The 23,624-nt window shown below is 36.8% G+C and overlaps 2 protein-coding genes and 1 long non-coding RNA gene across 5 annotated transcripts; all 3 read left to right on the top strand.

The window, feature by feature from the left end:
* Positions 1–5,196: 5,196 nt before the first annotated feature.
* LOC103838920 (polyadenylate-binding protein-interacting protein 12) lies at positions 5,197–7,419 on the top strand. Of its 3 annotated transcripts, XR_004451118.1 has the most exons (10): positions 5,204–5,759; positions 5,897–6,010; positions 6,107–6,151; positions 6,239–6,311; positions 6,397–6,509; positions 6,605–6,664; positions 6,732–6,848; positions 6,924–6,985; positions 7,071–7,234; positions 7,270–7,419. XR_004451118.1 is itself a non-coding variant. In XM_009115372.3 (9 exons), exons 1-9 carry the CDS (start codon positions 5,406–5,408, stop codon positions 7,126–7,128), a joined length of 993 nt encoding a protein of 330 aa, XP_009113620.1. In that variant the 5' UTR covers positions 5,197–5,405; the 3' UTR covers positions 7,129–7,419. The 3 variants fall into 3 exon arrangements, 2 of the variants coding, with proteins under 2 accessions (XP_009113620.1, XP_009113619.1); XM_009115372.3 differs by having other exon boundaries at positions 5,197–5,759; positions 5,900–6,010; positions 7,071–7,419; XM_009115371.3 differs by having other exon boundaries at positions 5,205–5,759; positions 7,071–7,419.
* Positions 7,420–16,096: 8,677 nt separating this feature from the next.
* Positions 16,097–17,125, top strand: LOC103838921. The gene is made up of 3 exons (XR_001956493.2): positions 16,097–16,254; positions 16,497–16,549; positions 16,745–17,125. It is a non-coding gene; the product is annotated as an uncharacterized LOC103838921 (long non-coding RNA).
* A 2,610-nt stretch (positions 17,126–19,735) lies between these two features.
* LOC103838922 (GTP-binding protein BRASSINAZOLE INSENSITIVE PALE GREEN 2, chloroplastic) lies at positions 19,736–22,376 on the top strand. Its single transcript, XM_009115374.3, has 3 exons — positions 19,736–21,415; positions 21,496–21,663; positions 21,846–22,376. The coding sequence occupies exons 1-3, from the start codon at positions 20,246–20,248 to the stop codon at positions 22,218–22,220; spliced, it is 1,713 nt and encodes a 570-aa protein (XP_009113622.1). The 5' UTR covers positions 19,736–20,245; the 3' UTR covers positions 22,221–22,376.
* The last annotated feature ends 1,248 nt before the right edge of the window (positions 22,377–23,624 follow it).

Below are 23,624 nucleotides of genomic sequence, written 5' to 3'. Positions count from 1 at the left end.
TAAAGTTGTAAATTTATTTCTCTCCAAATTATAAGTTGTAAATTGATTTCTTCCTAAACCGATAGCTCAAAACTTAATTGTCCATAGACTATAGTTTTAATAGGTTAACCGACCAATTAAACCAATGAAAATCTCAAACTAATTTTTTATTTAAAAAAAAACTGATTCACACAAAAAAAAAAGTGATTCCCATAATTTTTTATTAGACAAACAATTTTTTGGCAATTTTAACTCAATTTTTTGATTAATCAGTTTTAAAAAATAAGAAAATTAAAAATAAGGCTTTTTTTGGGTTTAATTAGTATAAAATTGATGGGTTAATAGTAAACTGATTAAAACTATGGTCTATAGATAATTATATTCTGAACTATAGATTTGGGGAGAAATCAATTTACAACTTATAATTTAGAGAGAAATAAGTTGAGAACTTTAAATTCATAGCATTTTAACACGAAGTCATAATTTAATAGAGATCTGATACTATACGATAGTTCTTGTGGGGAAATAGATCGTTCATCCTCTTATTTTATTATTATAGTTCTAAGAAAGGAAAAAAGAGCTTTCGTGTTGGAACTGATGATTTATGGATATAGTGGTTTATTAGTAAGACTGCACGGTAGTTTCTATTATTTACTTTAATTTGTTCTAAGAAATGTGAATATCGATGAGTTGTGTATTTATCTTAAACTGGATAATTATGACTACGTAATGTACAGTGACAAAAAAAAAATGACTACGTAATGTCATTGTCATTGCTTACTTCTTTGTCCCCAAGTAAAGTTGTAGTTTATTTCAAGTTTATCTATTAGGATACTTTCACAATTTACATCGGAGTCTTTGCCTTTCAATGAGTAACTAGTTATGTACACGGATTTGCTAATACAATATAGTTGTGGAATAGCAAAATACTTTTCAAATATAGAATAGATATATTCAGTGACATTAACAAAAGTTACAGTGACTGTAAGAAAAAAATACAGTGTATAGCATTTTAATGCAATTGATGGTCAATTATAAAATCTATAAGTTAGATTGATTAAACATATTTTAAGCTTTTGGAACTGAGAAATCTTTTTCTTTTTGTTTACAAAATAACTCTCATCAACTTGTCTATCTTTATACATTCAGAGTTTGATGTTTTAATCTAAGTAATGGATCGTATGATCATTTTCACCGAAGCAAACTATTTTGAACTAGATTGTTTGGAGTTGGTAAAAATTATGTCTACACCAATGGATCTTATCAAATAGAAGTTTACTCTTTAGAAAATAGTTACACAATTCGGTAACATCCAATCTAAAAACTTGTAATTTTAAAAATATAACAAAAGTTTGTAACTTAAGAAATTGACTTAAATGTAAAACTATTAGTTGGAAAAGTATTTATACAAATATATATGAAATTTAAAAAACATTATATATATTCATGTTACTTTACTTTGTCACACAAAATAAAAAAATTACATAAACGTCCAAATTGGCGAATTACACATCGAATAACGTTAATAACGTGTGTTATATCTATTGTGGTTTGAGCGGAGGATTGGCGAATGGAAGAAAAACCCTTCTTACATAATGGAAGCCCAAATTGGTGAATTAAACATCCACTGACGTTAGTGGCTTGTGTCATGTTCATTATGGCTTGAGCGGACGATTCTATCCCCACATCATGATGAAAAAAACAGTTAGGTACTATGTTATTGCATAAAATAGAAAAGTACTTTTTAGAACATCTTTATCTCATATACCCTATAAAGAATTTCTTATTTTTATTTTTTAGTTTTTTCTAATTAAAAAAAAAAAAAAGCGGACCAATCGCGGACCACTACATGTCGGTGAAGTCTGTGAACAGTAAAAAATACACACAGCAGACGTCTCTTATTCTGCCCACTTTGTATACGGTTTTTTTCTAAAACCTGGCCCCCCACCGCTTTAGAGATTCTAAAAAGGAGTGATAATCGTGCTCTTACACTCTATTTCTTCTTCGTACAATTCTTTTTCTCATCTGACACTATCTCTCCTCTGCAATTTCTCCTTTCCTCTATCGTTCTTTTTTTTCTTACTTTCACTCCTTTTTTTTGTCTCATACATTTTTTTTTCTCTTTCGTTTTTTCCTCATTAGTTTTGTTTCTTTCCTTCTATCCCCATTTTTTTTCTTCTTTTGATTCTCTTTGTTTCTTTTTCTTCTTCTCTTTTTCTCTCTCATTGATATCTTCATTGGTTCTTCATTTTTTGATAATACATAAAATTTTGGATGTCAATTTTCTAAAAGTACGACAAAATTCAAAAATCATCTAACAGCAAACCAAGATGAAACCAGTGAATTTCATGATAGTGATTCCATTGATTTTGAAGGTTAGTAATTTTCTTGTATCTGTATTTCTAGTGAATCATAGTTAGAACACACGTATTACCATATATTTATAGAAATATGATAAAGGTCAAAATTGTTAACACTATATACTATAGAGATGTTAAAATACTTATTTGATTAGCAAGTTAAGTGTTATATGTGGCGCGTTAAATAAATCAATAACATAATATAAATATTTATAATTTAGTATTAGTTATTAATCTAATATTATTGATCATGTAATAGATAAGTTAGTTACTAATTTAAATTAAAGAGTAAAACAACAAAATTAGCATGTTATAATCATTATTGTAGGTTGTTAATAGTTGATGTATCATTTAAAAAATATAGTAGATGTTAACATAGGTATCAGTTGTTACTTATAATGTAGGTGTTAATTCTCATGTTGCTTTACACTGGAACATAGATCAATTGTATGTGGTAATTGGTTATCGGTTATCTATCATTATAACATATTAAACTTTATTATTATGTCTCGAACATTTTTAATAGTGAGGATATAAATATAATATTTTAAATTAGTTGATAATATAAATATTATTTAGCAAAAAAAAAATAGATGCTATCAAATTCGAATAATTGAGTTGGCTCACTTGTCTAATATCACGTCTTTTGTAGAAAAACAGAAGAATCACATCGATTGGTTTAATTCGTTGTTTTTCTAATTATGATCACATCTAAAGCTATGGGAGCCAATTATCTCTATTTTTAAAACCAAATTATGTAAAACAAATATTCAAAGAATGGTACATATAGTATTATGTCAATGTCCATTGACTATTCTTTAAGAGAAGATACTGTATAACTGTGTGTTCCCTTTTGTGCCATATGTTATTTTACCATATGATCTGTTCGAAAACGCGGTCTCGGCGGCCGGTTAATCGCCGGATTTGCGTGAAACGGTGGGGAGCCGTGGCGTTTAACGATACTCGGAAAAAAAAATCGGAAAACTAAATTAACTCGCATTTTTTCTAGATTTTAAGTCTGCAATCACATCTACGTTATAGATTTGATTTATTTTGATGAAACTCTACTAAAATAACAACAAAAATCATTGAAATCGAAAAAAAAAAATGAAAACGGCTGTAGGTGGAAAAAAAATCGCAGAGGTAAAAGGTTGAAGACAGGGTTGTTTTGGTCATTTAAAGGTCATTAAACCTAATTTTTTTTTTAAAACAGCAAAACGGGCTTCGAACCCTGGGCTATCAGTGGTAAACAAAGGCAAGTTTCCACTGGACTAAATAATAACAATGGTATTTATGCGCATATCTAATATATATCCTCAAAACCTATTTAAAAACCCTAAAACTACTCCCCGATTAATCCCCGTATAATTCCCGCTTAATTGATTCGGCGCTAGGCGCTACCCGACCGCACGCATAACGCCTAGCGAGTTTTCGAACAGGGGATCTACCATATAATCATAATACCCAACTACTAATTTGATTTGTTTACAAGAGTGGAATTACAAGCATGAAAAAATATTAATTACTTATATCAAATCATATCAAAGTGATTTCGTTTATTATAAGCAATGCCGTTAAAATCTGGTTGTTTTATAAATATCTCACACTCAAATTTTGCATAATTGTTATCATGTATATATATATATATGTATATGTGTGTATTTAGAACATTTTATAAAATTTGATAGAGGGCATCAATATATATATTAGGATGGTTATTTTTCAATAATACAGAATTGTGGATTCAGGATATGTATGATCTGATCTATAGCTTCCTCTTGCAAAAAGCAAAAAAAGGCAAGTTTAAAAAAAAAACCAGAAAAGGACAAAGAAGACAGTAATAGGTGTATATATATTAAGCAAAAAAAATCATTAAAAATGAGCAATATAAGCTTTCTAAGATTATCCTCAATGGTTTATTTTATTTTTATTTTAAACTAAAATAATTCTATAATATGGTTGAGTTATATTTGAATGGTACTATATTTTAGAATGAAAAATAAAGTAATGAACAAAAAGTAAATAATTTATTCTATATATAATGTAAACATATTTTTTACTTTAAACTTTATTTTAAAATAAAAAATAGAAATAGAGTGCTGATAAAAAAGAAGAAAAAATAGAGTAGACTTGGAAAAGCCGTAATAGGTTGATCTTGTTCTCTGTGTACGAAGTGAACTCTACTTTATTTGATCGTTTTTTGACCTTTTAACAACGGTGAAAACAAAATCAAATTTCAGCTTTAATAGCTGCAAAATATTATTTCTTTTACTCAGCGAACCGAATTAAAAACTAATTACAGTAGAATTTCTATAAATTAATACTCGATAAAATAATAAATTTCACTGATCTCTATTTGGACCGGTGTAAAATATGACACAAATCGATGAAATAATAAGATAGTAATATTTTTATAACTCTCATGTAGATATATAGTTCCACTAAATCATAAATTAATAATCTATCTCTATATATATTTTATATAAGTATAAACTAAATATTATATTGTTGGTTTTCTATTCATAATGAAAATATTTCTATTTCTTTAATATTTTACTATATTTTAATAATATTTTGTAAGATTATATCCAAAACCACATAACAATTCTATAAAACATAAAAATATATACCAAATAAGATAATAAAATAATATAAAAGTCAAATTTCAAAATTTAAATAATTTATATAAGGTAAAATTAAATATTTTTTTATTTTATTAATAAAATATTCCAAAATAAAAAAAATCTAAAAAAAAAGAAATTTTGTAAATTAATATTTTATAAATTAATAAAAATTTAAAGTCCCACAATATTAATTTATTGAGTTTTTTTTTTTTTGGAATGAATGTTAAATTTATATCGTTTTACTGTACGATTAATAATTCTCTTTTGAGTTTTATTTCTACTCTCTTGTCCTCTTCCTTCCTGTCTTCTCTCTCTCTTGGTGGCTCCTTCTTATAGAAGTAGAAGCCCTTTTTGCTACTGTTCCCTTCGCATTTCGTGTTACTTGATCGTGGGTTCCCTGAAAAATCCGATCTTTCTTTCTTTAATTTCCGATTATCTGATCATGGCGGTCGTTGAGAACGTCGGAGCTAATACAGAGGTCGGTGCGATCTCCCCGTCGCCGCCGTCTTCCGTCACCAGACGAGGATCAGGAGCCTCTTCCAACGAAGATCAGGGTGAAAATGGAGTCCACGGTGAGATCAGATCCCACGTGGAGGGATCCGACGGTGGAGAGAGCTTCAAGCGTGAGATAAGAGAGCTCAATGAGCTTTTAACTAAGCTAAACCCCATGGCTAAAGAGTTTGTTCCTCCCTCACTGACTAAGCAAGGAGCTAACGGTGGTTTCTTCACCGTCGCTGACTCTTTTCTTGGTGCAGCCGGATATTTCCCCGTCAACGAAGACGGCGGCTTTCGACGGGTAATAAGACACGTGTCTCTTGTATCTTGGTTGTTTGTTAAGCTAAAGCTTGTACCTTTGATGCTTTTAGCGACTCTTCGTCTTTTGTGAAATTATTTGATTTTGAGTGTCGTTTTTGTTTCTGTTATTTGAAACAGAAGAAGTGGTTCGGAGCACCACAAGGGAAACGGAGGATTAATCCTCGAACAAGTATGGCTCAGCGTGAAGACGTCATTCGAAGAACTGTCTATGTGTCTGATATTGACCAACAGGTTTCTAAAAGCTTCCACCCTTTCTTCAATGGTTCTTCCCCAGGCTTACTATATTCTCACTTATTATACTATCTTATTTTTATTTTTTCGGTTTAGGTTCCTGAGGAGCAGCTTGCTGGTTTGTTCATCGGCTTTGGACATGTCTCTAAGTCTCTTCTACAAATTCATCTTTGTTTGCGGTGTGTTCTTTGTCTTTAACTGTTTTTTTTTTTTTTTTTGATTGTTTAGGTTGTTGACTGTCGCATTTGTGGTGACCCAAACTCAGTACTTAGGTTTGCTTTCATCGAGTTCACTGATGAAGGTATCATTTAGCCTCATTATATTTTTTTTTTGCAAAGTGTGTGTAAATGTTGGTTTAATGGGTTTGACGATTTGGGGAATTATAGTGGGTGCAAGAGCTGCGCTGAATCTGTCTGGGACGATACTGGGATTCTATCCTGTGAAGGTTATGCCGTCCAAAACTGCTATTGCACCTGTTAACCCGACACTCTTGCCAAGGGTGAGACACTTTTTTTGTCTTGTGTTTCATCACAGTCTGAGTGCAAACTTATGTGCTTTTTATGACTCAGCACTTGTCCTGTTTTTGGTTATTAGACTGAAGATGAGCGTGAGAAGTGTGCGAGAACTATCTATTGCACTAACATCGACAAGAAGGTGATTTTGTTTCCTTCATGGCGCTATAATGAAACATAAAGTAGCTGAACTTTGATGAGTTGGACAGGTCACTCAAACGGACATAAAACTCTTCTTTGAGGCTGTGTGTGGAGAGGTGTTACGTCTGAGGCTTCTGGGTGATTATCATCATCCAACTAGAATCGGTTTCGTTGAGTTTGTCATGGTAAAGCACTGTTGATCTTTACGATTATATCCATAGATTAAGTTTCAAAGTATCCTTCTTTTCTCTCTTTGGCAGGCTGAAAGTGCAATAACTGCTCTCAATTGCAGTGGCGTGCTTCTTGGTTCTTTACCGATAAGGTCCCCAAGAACAAACCAGTTTTCTCAAACACTTTCTTGTTACTTGGTTACGAATCCCATCGTTGACGTGTTTTTTGATTCACAGGGTGAGCCCCTCAAAGACACCTGTTCGTTCCCGTGCTGTTCCTCGACAACAACAGTAGCAGCTACAAGTTTATTATACATATATCTCTGCTCACTACAGGCGTGTAAAGATGTTTGTCTGAAACTCGTAAAGTCTTTTGTTTTCCCCTGTGTAATGCTTGGAAGCTTGATGATGCTTCTGTTGTCTTTTGCTTTGGGATCTTTTCTGTCGTAGGGAGTTTTAATTTCGATTTGGTTTTTAACTTTTAGAGAAAAGAGAGATGGTTTTGAGAAGAAGAGAGAAACACTGAGAGTGAGAGATGGTTTTGAACATTGTCTCTGCTTAATGGGAGTTTTTAAGTTATAATTCACGAGTTATCGAAATTTAGGAAGTCATATATAAGTTTACTCAAACTTTTAGGTAATATATTATTTTGCTTCCACCATCAAGAACATCTCCAAAAAGATTTTCTATTGGAAGGTTGGATTTTTAACATAAAAACTCCTTAAGTAAGTTCTGTTTGGATAAAAACCCCTCAATTTAATGAATTAGCCTATCCGTCTAACAATGTCGTTAAAAACCGTAGTTTGTCGTTAAGTACAAAACGCTACGTTTCATTTAGTACGAAAATGTCACAGCTTTTTCATCTCTTGTTTATTTTTTTCTAAAAATCCCCAAAATCGATTCTAGAGTTCTTCTAAGTTCTTTCAGTTTGATAAGTGGTCTCCAATGGGGAGGGTGTTTGAGTTAACAGGTCCCAGGGTGTAACACCCCAAAACCCAAACCCAAAAAGTTTTGGGTAAAGGCCCGCTCTGCGGCCCATTAGGGTTAAAACCCCTAGGGTTTCCTTGCCTCCCTTATAAAAGCAAGCTCCCACCCTTCTAGCCTCTCATCAGAAACCTAGAAGCGAAGCCCTGCAGAGAACTCCCGGAGATCAGAAGCCCTAGCCGTCGCCTCTCTCCCTTCCGCGCCGCCTCTTCTTTTTCTCTCTTCGCCGCGGCTCTTCTCTCTCTCTCTCCTCGCCGCGCCTCTTTCTCTCTCTCTCGGACGACTTTCTCTCTCCTCGCCGTGAGCAACCGCGAGTGGTGGTGGTGGTCGTGTGGTGTCCGTGTTCTCAACTCTCACCTCTCTCGCCTCTCATCTCAGATCCAGAACCAGATCTAGGCTAAGGTGAGGTGTTCTACCCATATCTGTTCCATGTTCTTTTATATTGTTGAATGGGTTGCTAGGATTGATTAGATCCTGTTTGTTGTTAGGTTGATAGATCATATTGCATTAGAACTCTCGTACTGATTTAAGATTCTAAATAAACTGGTGTGTTGATGTTTGACTGATTGTTTGATTGGTTGAAGACCTGTGGTCGTGATTGAGAGCTAGGATGGTTATAAAGAAATGAACGTAGGATCTTAAGAGAACTGTTAACCGGTCTGTTAGATGAATGATAGAAAACCTATGAATGATTGTTGAATGGATTGAGTGTGACACCGAGAACGGGTGGCGTCTAAAAAGGAAAGTAAGAAAGAGTCTAAGGGTTTAAGGAAAAGGAAATGATAAGGAAAAAGGAGAGGTTAAATGATTGAAATACGAACCACCGAGGAACGGGTGGGGAGTATGGGAAATGAATAGAAACGGAATACGAACCACCAAGGGACTGGTGGGGAGTATGGGAAAACGCGGCGGCCGTAGCGTTCAAAAACGGCAAGTAAGAATAGAAGCGCCGGTAAGATTGAGTCACGCCGAGTCTTGGCGGGAAGGGGTCGTAATACACTGCAAGGGGTATGGACTACATCCAAGGGAACCGGATGCCGGGTGTACCAGGGCAGACGACCTCACAGGAACGCAGCAAGAAAGGGGAGGGTTGGTCCGCTTGAGCTGTGTAGGTCCTAGAGTTATAGGATGAATGGAGTCTTAAATAAATAAACCGAATTGTGTGAATTGAGCGATGACTGAGTTCATTGCACTGCTTGTTTTTGTGAAATGAACTTTAATAGTTGGTTAAGAATTGTGTGTAGCGACTAGTCGGTTCTCGTTTCGCATTGAGCAGTATAAAAGCTCATGGGGGAGACTGGTCTAGAATCGCTTCACTGAGTATTAATACTCACCCCTCTTTTCCCTCTTCCATTCTTGCAGAACTATAAGTGGAAATGCCGACGGTAAGGAAGGAAATGCCCCTGAAACTCATGGGACCAGAAACGGGACACACGGAGATGTCGGAAAAGTAGACATGTGTGTCCTAAACCCCACGCCCTGGAACCCCGGTTGGAAATGGGGAGGGACGGGTGTTTCAATTGGTATCAGAGCCAGGTTAAGGTCCCTTAATACTAACTTAAGGGATCAGCATTTCTCACCATTGCCCATTTCCCTTATGGTTCTGTTCGACCGTCATAGCTAATGTTGAAGGAGAATTCGAACAGCTCAGAGTTTCCGGCCGAGATCGGGTTAACAAAAAGTCTTCGTACAGCGGTGTAGTGGAGTTTCAGAGGTTCAGAATGGGAACAAGGAGTTGTAAGGCAAGTATACAGAGGGATTAGTCGCCTAGCACGCCAAGTCAAAGGGGTAATGGAAAGCCGGACATTCGAGCTGGAGGGAAGCGTCTCGCGGACGACACCGCCCCACACCGGGCCGGGGAGGCCTGGGAAGGAGAGACGGACGCAAGGCCGAGGCGTGCGCAGCTTCATGGAAGGATTAAACCCTGCAAAGAAATGGACTTCTGGCATTCATATATCACAGTGAAGCTTGTTCCCTGTAAAAAAAAAAAAAAAAAAAAAAAAAAAAACATGGGCGTGGGCCCCACCACCAGGGCGTGGGCCGCCGACGAGGACGGAGCAACATCGGAGCGGCCAAGGGACGGTCGGATGCACAGTAGGAGGAAACTGATTCCAGATTAGGGTGACTAGGCTGAGGATCATCTTGGGGTAAAAAGGACGATGGAGGATCATCTTGGGGTAAAAAGGATGATGGAGGATCATCTTGGGGTAAAAAGGATGATGGAGAGTCATCATGGAACAGAATGCAGAATGCTAATAAGGATATGAGATCTTCTTAGGGAAAAAGGGGTGACTGTAAAAAGGATCATCTTGGGGGCAAAAAGGGATGATAAGAACCACACCAAGGATATTGTCTGTTTAAGCAGCGCTAGTTTGAGAATTGATTGAAAACTGCCATCTATGCATGACTACTACTATGTTCTGATCAGGTCTTTGTTTTTACGCTGCAGGATGTCTTCACCAGTGCATCACGAGCTCGGAGAAAGACGCATGCGCTATGGACCAAAGGGGACAAGGGCTTACGCCCGCAAGCCCTACCGTGACGCTTGGGGCGATGTGGTACCTGCACTCTTCCCAGACGAAGAGGAAGTGGAGTTCGTGGAGCCGCCGAACGCCCCCATCCAGGAGACGACCGTGAGGCGTCGGATTCTGATGCCCCATTTCCAGCGGGCAGCCGAGTACAGGCGATTGTACCAGGGTCAGGGTACTTTCCAGTTTGCACCGGAAGTGGACATGACGCCGCCCACAAGGGGCCGAGGGCGCCCCAGGAAGACGGGGCCGACCAGGGAAGGTCTGGGACCGATTCGGATGGAGGACAGTGTACCAACAAGGAAGTGGGGACGCCCAAGGAAGATTCCGAGCATTGATGCAGAGAGTCTGAGGAGAAGACCCGGAATTTGTCAGTGTGGAACATTGACGCAGGCCAGGCAAGGACCGCGCTCAGTCCGGGAGTACACAGAGGAATTCCTGGAGTCAGCCAAAAGATGCAAGCCCAAGACAGCGGAGGATTGGTGCCGGTGGTATACGGCAGGACTCCGCGAGGAGATTCAGGGCAAGCTGATTGGTGTGTTGGAACCATGGGAATTCGCCTTGGTGAACCGGATGGCCGGTCAGGCAATGGAGGCTGAACGGACACTTACTCGTCGGGTCGTCGCTATCTCGAGCTCTGAGGAGGACGTAGAGGTGGAAGAGGATCCATCAGAGGACTCAGACTGGGAAGAGGAGCCGGCGTCGCCGACGGGGAGTGGCCGTGTGGCTGGTCCTAAGCCGGACGGGGAGCAGAAGTCTCCAGTTCGAAGTGGCTAGCTGTGATTCCAGAGTCAGCTAGTAGGAGTAGGACATGGTTTTTCTTCTTTGGTTTTAGCTTTTTCTTTCTTGTTATAAGGGTATTCGCGGATTTTGGCGATACCTTGAGACCAATCTAATTATTGTAGTCCTACTCCATTTCATTTATTCAATTCATTGTTGGTTTTAAATGATCTTGAGCAAGTAAGATATCTTTGTGTGCTTCCCTTGTTTGTGTTTGAAAAAAATTCCCTTTGGGTTTTGGAATGTTAAGGTTTAAAGCCTGAAGATTGGAATTCGGGGCGAATTCCGATTAACAGGGGGAGAATTGTAACACCCCAAAATCCAAACCCAAAAAGTTTTGGGTAAAGGCCCGCTCTGCGGCCCATTAGGGTTAAAACCCCTAGGGTTTCCTTGCCTCCCTTATAAAAGCAAGCTCCCACCCTTCTAGCCTCTCATCAGAAACCTAGAAGCGAAGCCCTGCAGAGAACTCCCGGAGATCAGAAGCCCTAGCCGTCGCCTCTCTCCCTTCCGCGCCGCCTCTTCTTTTTCTCTCTTCGCCGCGGCTCTTCTCTCTCTCTCTCCTCGCCGCGCCTCTTTCTCTCTCTCTCGGACGACTTTCTCTCTCCTCGCCGTGAGCAACCGCGAGTGGTGGTGGTGGTCGTGTGGTGTCCGTGTTCTCAACTCTCACCTCTCTCGCCTCTCATCTCAGATCCAGAACCAGATCTAGGCTAAGGTGAGGTGTTCTACCCAGATCTGTTCCATGTTCTTTTATATTGTTGAATGGGTTGCTAGGATTGATTAGATCATGTTTGTTGTTAGGTTGATAGATCATATTGCATTAGAACTCTCGTACTGATTTAAGATTCTAAATAAACTGGTGTGTTGATGTTTGACTGATTGTTTGATTGGTTGAAGACCTGTGGTCGTGATTGAGAGCTAGGATGGTTATAAAGAAATGAACGTAGGATCTTAAGAGAACTGTTAACCGGTCTGTTAGATGAATGATAGAAAACCTATGAATGATTGTTGAATGGATTGAGTGTGACACCGAGAACGGGTGGCGTCTAAAAAGGAAAGTAAGAAAGAGTCTAAGGGTTTAAGGAAAAGGAAATGATAAGGAAAAAGGAGAGGTTAAATGATTGAAATACGAACCACCGAGGAACGGGTGGGGAGTATGGGAAATGAATAGAAACGGAATACGAACCACCGAGGGACTGGTGGGGAGTATGGGAAAACGCGGCGGCCGAAGCGTTCAAAAACGGCAAGTAAGAATAGAGGCGCCGGTAAGATTGAGTCACGCCGAGTCTTGGCGGGAAGGGGTCGTAATACACTGCAAGGAGTATGGACTACATCCAAGGGAACCGGATGCCGGGTGTACCAGGGCAGGCGACCTCACAGGAACGCAGCAAGAAAGGGGAGGGTTGGTCCGCTTGAGCTGTGTAGGTCCTAGAGTTATAGGATGAATGGAGTCTTAAATAAATAAACCGAATTGTGTGAATTGAGCGATGACTGAGTTCATTGCACTGCTTGTTTTTGTGAAATGAACTTTAATAGTTGGTTAAGAATTGTGTGTAGCGACTAGTCGGTTCTCGTTTCGCATTGAGCAGTATAAAAGCTCATGGGGGAGACTGGTCTAGAATCGCTTCACTGAGTATTAATACTCACCCCTCTTTTCCCTCTTCCATTCTTGCAGAATTATAAGTGGTATCAGAGCTGGTTAGCCGTCTCAGTTCCGACCTGAGAGGCGTCTTGAGACCTGTCGGGGGCGCAACGAGGACGTTGCGTTCTTTGAGAGGGGGTGAATTGTAACATCCCGAGTTGTGATATGTGAAAAAGGCTTAAGAGAATTGATTTGGCTACCTATGTCACCAAAGTTGACTTACCTTTTCCGGAACACATCCTGAAAGAACTCCAGAGTTAAGCGTGCTTGAGCTGGAGTAGTGGAAGGATGGGTGACCTATCGGGAAGTGATTCGCGATAGCGTGCGAGTGAGGCCAAAGCATGGGAAAAGGTCGGGTGGTGATTGCAGGGTCAGTAAACAATGATTTCGAGCCTTTGGAAAATTAACGGACCGACCGTCAGACGAAATGGGGCCCACGGGCCGAGAGAGCGGGCGTGGGTGGCCCATTAGCCGTGGACGGGTCGGGGCGTTATACAGGGGATGCATCGATCTGGGTATTCATATTGATGCTACTGTGGAACATGCAATACAATCTTACCGCAGACGTCGTCGTCATATAGTGGAAACTTTTCTCATGACTGAAAACGAAATTTCGAAACTGAAAACGCATGGCCTGTGAGATGATCAATTTGATGGAACTAGAAGAAGAAGCATGAAGAGTGAAACGTTTTGACTAAGTGTGGCAAACACTTTAGTGAACAAGGTTTCATTAAAGGTTGATATAAAAAGCACGTGAGAGGCAGGTGCAACCATTAATAATTGGATCCCTTATAAAGTAAGAAGGTTTCAGCATATTCTCGATACAGAAAGAAGAACGACGAGAGTCATAGTCGACGTCATCGTCTTCTTCGTTGGAGTTTCGGAGAGATATAGATAGAGACCAAGAGAGAATAAATACAGTGAGGCTTGGTTAAATTTGGTCAAGCTATTATCTTTCATTGTTGGTGATGTTCAATTGTTCATAGAGAAGTTGTTACTGTCTTTTTGGTCACATTAAGTCATTAGAATGCACACAAACATGAAAATAAAGTTTAGACATGAAATTACAAAGTAGAGATAGTTCTATAAAGATTTGAAAATTCCAAAAGAAGTGGTTCTACTATGATAAAAACTATGGTTTCCTATGTAAGATCTGACCACCATATTATCAGACCTACTATTGATAGAAGCATACAACCTCCATTGACAGTTCTCAGCCACACAAACCACTCCTACTTTCTTCCTTTCGGATCTCTGAAAATGGATGTCAACCTTCTCTTTCACTACAAATTTTTCTATTGTTTCTCTACACTTTTCCTTTGAAACAAATGTTTGCCCCACAAAAAACTCTATCTTACCGCCTTCATCATCATAATCATCTTTGTAAAAATCTGCCCATTCACCATCACTCTCTGGTTCTTCTTCTTCTTCATCTCCTCCAACTAGAACATCGTCTAAAAAGGGATCATCAGCCCTTACAACATAGAGATTAATGCTTTCCAGCTCAGATGAGAAGGTTAACATCTCCGCAACATCAATATCAGAGCATAAATCCTTCTTGTTCTGATCAACAATACCAGATGGGAAGTAGGAGAGCTTATTCATATTCTCTGGAAATCCCCCACTCGACAACATATCTAACAACATCTTCAAATTTGGGTTTTCAAAATCAACTCTGCAGCATCTTGTTTCCCCACCATTATATGATCCATCAGCTGCCCAATACCCTCCATCATGTAATCGAATGTAAAGTGTCCTGTGAATAATGAAGAACCGATTTTTGTTAACATAAGTAGAAACCAAACTCAAAATTAAGAACACAAATAGTTACCTCTCTCTCTCTCTCTCTCTCTCTCTCATTCCTGAGGCTATCCACGTCATCAAGTGGGCCCTATCTACAAATAAAAAATAGAAGCAGTAATTATTTCACCACTAATTGCTACTTTTAATGCCATGAGAAAGAAAAATCGAAACAGAAAACAAAACGTTTTAAGATACACAAAAAAATCGAAAGGACGCATAATTTACTGCAGCTATTACCATTTTTCAGAGGCAAAAAATCCTTGATTTTTCGTAGTTCTCTCGGTTTTTTTTTTTTTGAGAAAATCTCAATAATTCCACCATTTCGTCTCTGGCTTTTTCTCCTTGGAGCACGAACAATATTTATGTCGTTCTAATCAGTGGCGGACCCAGAAAAATATTTAACCTGGGTCATAATTTATATGGGCCTACGACAAGAAATATTTTACTTAAAATTAAAGAGAGAAAATAGGGCACAGGACACACCTCGAACTCGGGTAATGGGTGTCAGAGGATAAACAACGTAACCACTTGAGCTGCAGTCTACTATTGAACACATAGTAAAAATCAAAGTTTTATATTTAACATGTGTGAGTTGACACCCCTTTCTACAACGTGGGTCCGCCTCTGGTTCTAATCTTCCTCAACTTCTATAGATTTCATTCCTTCTGCAAATCTAATTTAAGTTTTTTTTTCCTTGAGATATCTTTTCTTTTTGAGAAAATCTTCAGTCTATATCCTTTATTCATATTGTAAAACCAAGCCTCTAATTTAAGTTTTTTTTGTGTATTCAATTTTATAGTTCAGGGAGAATTCTACATCGAAAGTGAGGAGAACACAAGATATGGGATCAATGGAGAATGTTCACTCCTCTGCTAGCGATTCTTGAATGTGGGGTTTCAGCGTAATCTCTCTGATATTTTCACTTTCTGGATTTTGTGTCCTCTTTTTCTTTTTATTTATTTCGTTCTTTGAACCCCAAGTTTCATTCTGATTATTGCACTTTCCCTTAGATATGATTCATGATTTATAAGCGTTTAATCGTTGATTTCTTAAGAATTTGTGGAAATTACATATATGTATATCACAATTTAGATTAGTAGGCCATTCCGTACCTTTTCTTAGGTTGATCTTAATTTTTTTTTTGTGACTGTTACTTGATACCAGAATTGTGAAAGGGTTCCACGGATATAATGAAAGGACTAAGGCCAATCAAAATTTTATCTCTGTGAAACCTAAATTTTAAACAGGAAATGTTCTGGGCTAACAAGACGTAGCATGTTGGCGGACTTGAAGGTGTTGGTGGTAGTGGAGGCGAAGGTGGGGTAAAGGACGTCGGAGGGGGCCCTCGACAATGTATGTAGCTTCCATTATACCCGTGGAGCTGGCCACATCAACTAACATGAGGCACGTTTGATAAGTTCTTTTAAAAACATAAAAGATCTATACATGAGTTTTGGGTTAATTTATAATATGTTGGTAGTTTGATCTTAAGTTGAATATGAAAAATGGTAAGCCTGATTGGTTATTTTTCAGGTTCCTTATTAGCTTCCTGACTTTATTCCTAGAGGCCATGCGCCCGCCGGGAGCAGCTGGTCTGCTAAGGAGAGGAGAGAGCAAGCAGCTGCAGCCGGAGGTACGACATCATCTAATTCCGGGTCATCGAAAAAATCTCGGCTTGGCTCCATGGGTGAGTTTACAACTTTCTACTAATCTGATGCTTATTGATATCAAAGCTTCAAACTTTCTATTGAATTTTGATGATTTAGATGATAATACATAGGTATGATTTGAAAACGTTGTTACTTTTCATTCAGCTTTATGTTGTAATCATGTGAACTACGTCAGTAGACACAGAGAAATATTGGTAGAAGGGTTCTTGTTTGTACAGTGAGTTAGAATCTTTGAGTTTTTGTTTTGATTTGGTTGCAGAGAAAACTGGGCAAAGCTTTACTCCGCTTATAGTTAATATAGCTCATGGTGAGGTATGTCTTATTCTTGATTGTGTTTACACCTAAAGCATTATATTTTTTGTTAAATTATTAGAATATTGTCACGCGTTACTTTAATCCTGTTAAGCTCCATGTTACTTCATATCAGTTTGTATCTTCTCTCACTTTCTATTATATTATTCCCCGATTATGATATAATCCTTCTTTTGTTTTTTCTTCCTTGGTTAGGTTATGATCTTTACCAATACCGACTACTTTCAGAATCTTATATATGTTGCTATAAGAAAAGAAGAACCTTGGGGGTGCCATCCTTTACTTTATTTGTAATACAGCATGCGAACAAATATTTGTAAGTTTCTGATCCTAGCTCCTGTGATTGATGATTTGTGTCTACATGATTTCCTTGAAGATAATGTTAAAAATACGAGGATTTGAGAATGTTAGAAAAAGCCGCAAACGCAGTCGTGAGTGAATGTTGAATTTTCTATCATGTGTTTTGTTGTTTGAAACATGGTTGTGTTTTTATTTATCCTGCAAACTATAGCTCACAGGGAAAGAGTTTGTACTTTGAATTTTTATTATTAATAAAGCTATGATAAGATTCTGGCAGGTCAAAATGTTGTTATCTAATTCCATCAAGACACGATCACATGGAAACATTAGAAAAATAGCATCATTGTGGTGTCCTGAACATCCACAGTTTTCCAAAGCTTATTTGGCCCCCTCTTGATGTTCTTTTGTTAACTAAAAATACAAATCTTATCAAATCGAAAACCAAAACATAACACAACATCACCCATAGATTTTTGGTATTGAGCAACAATAACATCAACGACCCCGCGCTTGCGCGGAGACTATGCTCCTAGTTAAAATAATAAATGAGTAAATACTTAAAAATTATAAATATAATGTGGAATTAGTTATAAGAACTAAAATGCAAATAAAAAGATGAAACTTTAAATTTGGCAAAAATTTATGAAATATATATTATATTACTTTTCTTAGTTACCGATTAATGAAAAAAAAATACTTTTCTTCTTCTTTGATTATCAACTACCACCACTCTTTCATTTCCACGGCCTTAACCTCCGTCACCGTTATAATACGCTATCACCAATTTCACACTGTGCTTAATATTTATTGTGTTTTTAATCACCACCTCTTTTTCTATCATCATCATTTCTTTTAGTTATTAACCAGATCTGTAATTTTTGATTTTATAGTTTTGCCATTAGATCTTTCAAAACAACCACAATCTTCTTGATGCCAGCTCCACTTCTTCCGCCGTAACCGCTACCACTCTCGTATATACTGTAAGTTTTCAGTTGTACTATTCTACTTGAACAATATGTACTATACTATTTTGTTGTTACTATTTTATTTGGATCTGCATATTTTAATATTTGGATTAGAGTTTATATTTCTTTTTAGGGTTTAGTGATTAGTATTTTAGGTTTAGTTTGTTGTAGGTTTGGATTGATGTTGGGGTAAACACTACCTCACTCCCTGCAATCATAAATATTTAAAAATTTAAACAATATGTACTATGTTATTTTGTTTGTTATTATTATATTTTGCTAATACTGTTGATTGTTTCTAATTTTTAGAATAGTATTTGGTTTTTGTTTTTCCAAAAACTATTTTTAACCCAATGAAGCTTTTTTTGTGAAATAGTTTTCCTAAAATCTAGGGAAACTAGTTTTTAAAATAACTGTCAATTTCTAAACAAAAACCAAAAACCAGTTTTTTTAAAAAAAAATTTGCCTCGAAACTTTTTTTTTACATTTATGCATTATTACAAATATAACTAACGTAAGGAATTGTAGTAACTATGATATGGATAATACGTAAGACACTGCATTCTTGATTGCTAATAATAATAATCCATGAGCACATCTATATAATACCTAAAATTCAGTGGATTTTAATTTAATAAAATATTCTTCAAATATTGTTATTCAAATATTGTTATAGTTTTAAGAATATTGTTATAATTTTAAGAATATTCTTTAACTATAACAATATTTTATTTGATAAAATATTCTTCAAATATTGTTATAATTTTAGTAAAACTAAACTGTGTTATTTAAGAATAATATTTTATCAAATAAAAAAGAGAAAAAGACTAGGATAACATCAAACCAAGTTTTTGTTCCCAAAGTAGCACTCAAGGCTCAAAGTCACAAAAATAGGTTTCATTAAAGAGGTAAATATACATTTATACCCCTTGAGTTAATTAATCCAAACCTTAGGGTCTAGAGTTAAGGGGTGAGGTTTTGGAATTAAGGTTTAAAATTTTATAAAAAATAAATACTAAAATAAAAAATAAAAATTTTAAAAACAGTTTTAAAAAGTATTTTTAAATTATAAAAAGAAAATATGAAAAATAAAATTAAAAAAAATTCGAAAAAAAAAATTTCAAAAAAAAATTATAAAAATTTCGAATCTGAAAACATATAATCTGAAACTATAAAAAAATTTCTTTTTACGTTTTTTTTATTTTTATTTTATTTATTTTTATTTATTTTTGTTTGTTTATTTAATTTTAAACCAAGGGTATTAGAAATATTTTACCCTTTAATGAATGTCATTTTTGTGATTTTCTCCTTCTAGTGCTATTTTTGGGACATAAACTTCAAAATGTGCTATTATTGACAATTGCCCAATAAAAAACTAATGGTCACATTTTTTTTATATTTCACATAGTAAATTACATCTATGCTAATCATAGTAAAGCTTTATTGTACTAAAACTATTAGAATATTTGAATGTTATTTTAATTTAATAATAAACTAATGTAAACAAAATAACTCCTATACTTATCAATAAAATAAATATAATTACTTGAAGTTAGTCAACATAAAAAATATTGTTGGTAGATATAAGCTACATTTCCTATTTTATTTAATAAGTTTGGAGAGTGTTTTGATAATAGTATCTTTTTTCTTCCATAATAATCATTTAACTAGTAATAAAAATTTCATTTTATTATTTTTAAAATTAAAAACCAAAAACTAAAATCTAAAATCACCATTCAAGTTTTTCAAAAATCTAAAATCTACTTGAAAATCCAAAATTAGAAACCAAAAGCTAAAAACCAAAAACTAGAAACTAAAAACCAAAAACCAAAATCTAAAAACCAATAAAACAATCATCACCTTAATATTATGTACTTTATGCATATTTTGATATTTGGACTAAAGTTTATATTTTCTTCTAGGATTTAGTGATTAGTGTTTTGGATTTAGTTTTTGAAATATTTGGGTTGAAGTTGGGTTATTAATTTTAGATATGTATAGTATATTAATATATTTAAATCATTTTATAATTTCATTTACATAAACTATACCATTTAGCATGGTTTATTCTATTTATATTCGATCACCATAATCAACGTTGATGCCATAACCCCCACTACTCTAATAACATTTTTATTTATTTTTTATTTAAATGACATATGCTTTTTGGATGTTATTAGTTATTACCAGCAACTAGTTTAAAGAAAAGAAAAAACCGAAAGAAAAAGAACAAAATGCTATGAAATATAATAATATCAAATCATATGCTATATTCTTAATTTTATCTCCAAAATTGGCTATCTCACCAATAATAAGCCCAACTCTTTTGCAATTACCCCAAACAAAACACACTCGTCTGTCTTGTCTTCCTTGTCTGCTCAAAAACCCTAAATCCCAATAATATCTCCGTCCACGATCACGCCGGAGAGAAATGCTTGCGAAAGCAGCAAGAGAGCTTTCTTCATCAAAGCTTAAACCTTTATTCGCTCTTTCTCTCTCCTCCTTCAAATCTTCCACATGGACTTCCAATAGATCGAAATCACCATTTCTCCTTCTCTCTCCGCGTTACTCTTCATCTAATGTTCCGCCCCTTACCCGAGATGGGAACTACAGCGAAGCCACTTCCCCCACCGTCTCCGTTTGCCCAGGCTGCGGAGTTCATCTGCAGAACTCGAATCCCAAACATCCAGGTTTCTTCATCCGACCGTCGATCGAGAAACAGAACGGCGGTTCGGATCTTCGTAACCTCGTACCAATCTCACAAGAGCCCGAGTTCACCAATTCAATCAAACATGGGCTTCTCGTTGAACCAAACAGTTCCGAGATAAACCTTAAAGATGACGATGAAACAGGAAGACCCTTGGTCTGCGCGAGGTGTCATTCACTCAGACACTACGGGAGAGTTAAAGATCCAACGGTGGAGAATCTACTTCCGGATTTCGATTTCGATCATACGGTGGGAAGACGATTAGGATCAGCTTCCGGGGCTCGAACCGTCGTTCTGATGGTCGTCGACGCTTCGGATTTCGACGGGTCTTTCCCAAAGAGAGTCGCGAGGCTCGTGTCGAGAACCATCGACGAGAACAACACAGCGTGGAAAGAAGGGAGGTCAGGTAACGTCCCTAGAGTCGTCGTCGTGGTGACTAAGATCGATTTACTACCGAGCTCCTTGTCTCCGACGAGGTTTGAGCAATGGGTGAGACAAAGAGCCCGCGAGGGAGGGTTAAGCAAGATCACGAAGCTGCATTTCGTTAGCCCTGTGAAGAACTGGGGGATCAAGGATATGGTGGAAGACGTGGCGGCCATGGCTGGGAAGAGGGGACAGGTCTGGGCTGTTGGGTCCCAGAACGCCGGGAAGAGCACTCTCATCAACGCCGTCGGGAAGGTGTTTGGCGGGAAAGTTTGGCACTTGACGGAGGCTCCGGTGCCGGGAACGACGTTGGGGATCGTCAGGGTGGAAGGTGTTTTGCCTTTTGAGGCGAAGCTCTTTGATACTCCAGGGTTGCTGAATCCGCATCAGATCACGACTAGGCTCACCAGAGAGGAGCAGAAACTTGTTCAGATCAGCAAGGAGCTTAAGCCTAGGACTTACAGGATCAAGGTTTGCCTCAATAACATTCTCCTGGCTAACAATAGTTCCTTGTTGTTTTGTTGTTGTTGAGTATGAGTGTTAATTTGCAGGAAGGTTATACGGTTCATATCGGTGGGCTAATGAGACTTGACATTGATGAGTCTTCCGTAGATTCTATGTATGTAACAGTATGGGCGTCTTCTTCTGTTCCCCTTCACATGGGGAAGAAGGAGAATGCATACAAAACACTTGAGGAACACTTCGGTTCTCGATTGCAGGTAAAAACCTTTGTTCTTGAGGATACAACAAATATATTTCTTGATTGAACACCATATATGTAGATTACAACTTTTCTTTTCTGTAAAACATAACTTGAAGTAGTTAAAAACTTGAGGGGTCGTTTTGGTATCATTATATTGACCAAATCTTAACCTTTTTTGCATTATGATTCTTGATGAAGCCGCCGATTGGGGAGAAGAGGGTGGAAGAGATGGGGAAATGGGTGAGGAAGGAGTTCCGAGTGAGTGGGAGCAGTTGGGACGCAAGTTCAGTGGATATTGCTGTTTCGGGTCTCGGTTGGTTTGCTATAGGGCTCAAAGGAAACGCGGTATTAGGTGTATGGACTCACGAAGGGATTGATGTCTTCCTCCGTGACTCATTGGTTCCACAACGAGCGCACACTTTCGAAGACTCTGGTTTCACTGTCTCGAAGATCGTTGCCAAAGCTGATAGAGATTTTAATAAAACTCACAAGGAGAAACGGAAACCCAACAAGAAGTCCACTGCTTCAGATTCTGTGTCTGACATAGAAAATTGCCAGGAGGTGTCCTTGTAGGAAAGTCACAGCCTTTCAGATATAAGTTGAGTTGTTTTATTTTCTTTGCTTGTTGAATTTACTTGGTTCTGTGAATTTCACCAAGGCTGATGTTTCTGTTTTCCTCATAGCTTTTTTTTATTCATTAAAAAGGTTCGTTTCCCACCACGTGTTTTACGAAAAACTGTTTCTGAACGCTAGAGCTGGAAATGACTATGGAAGGACATTTTGTTCGACCAAATGAGAGCAAAAAACATCATAGATGCGTCGAGAGAAACTTGGAACGGGAAGATGGACGAAATGGGCTTTCCACGGGATAAATGGAGTTTATCGACCAAGTTAAAGATCCACTTGTGTTTACAATTGGGGGCCAATAGCTAAATTACGAGCTAAGACCATGAAGATGAGCCTAGGGGCTTTGGTTCGACTTGTGCAATAGGGAAAGGCCGGCTTGACAAAAGAGTCGATCCATTGCTACCATTACTCGGTTTACAACCTTAAGTAACAAACCAAGTTAAATTAGGATTAGATAAGTGTAAATCTATTGGGTTTTTATTTTGGTTTTCATAGTTAAAGATATAATTACTGTTTTACTCAATGTAGGTTTAGAAAGCAAATATAAAACGTTGATTGAAAACATAACTTTTCAGCTTTATAATATTTTTTTAGAATCCAAGTATTCTTGCCTTCTTTGTTCAGCTCAAGAACTTTGATCTCGATCACCAGAAGGGAAACCTTCCATTACGTGAAGCTCCGAACTACAAACAGGGTTACTCCTCTAGGTTATTGATTTTTGAGTCGATACAACACACAAAAACCTCCATCATCCGAGTGTGAAGCCACCAATCTCACATTTGAATTTATATAATTTATATATTTATGGAAACTAATTATGTGTGATTAATTGAACGAAACTACAAGGCTATGGAAGTTGTAAAGATATTTCTGGGTAGGAAATTAATAAAGAGTAGTTACATATATGGATTCAGTAAATAATTATAAAAACATGAAATTAATAAGAGTAGTTTTGATTATGTGAAAATTTGTTTTATTTAAAAACAAATATAACTTTATAGCTTTGACACTTTGTTGTATTTACTTAAACTAGGGATTTTACCGCGCTACGCGCGGTTATATATTTTAAATTTGCTAATTTATCATTTATACTATTATGTGGATTGTTTTGTTTGATTTATATTCTTTATAAATATTTACTGGTTTTATAAATTTCAATATTTTCCTTTGGTTCTTATGAATTTGGAATATGATTTGCTAACACAATGTAGTTTATACGACATATTTTGCTATCGTAAAATGTACTTACAATTCTTTAAATAAAAAATGATTTGCATCATTAACACACTGAGTTTGGTGTTATTTTTTCTTAGTCGTTGATATTTGTTGACTTTCTACGTGGTATCTATT

The sequence above is a fragment of the Brassica rapa genome, chromosome A09 (genome assembly GCF_000309985.2).
Source record: "Brassica rapa cultivar Chiifu-401-42 chromosome A09, CAAS_Brap_v3.01, whole genome shotgun sequence".
NCBI lineage: Eukaryota > Viridiplantae > Streptophyta > Magnoliopsida > Brassicales > Brassicaceae > Brassica > Brassica rapa.
Note: the sequence above shows the minus strand (reverse complement) of the source record. Positions and strands in the feature narration are given on the sequence as shown.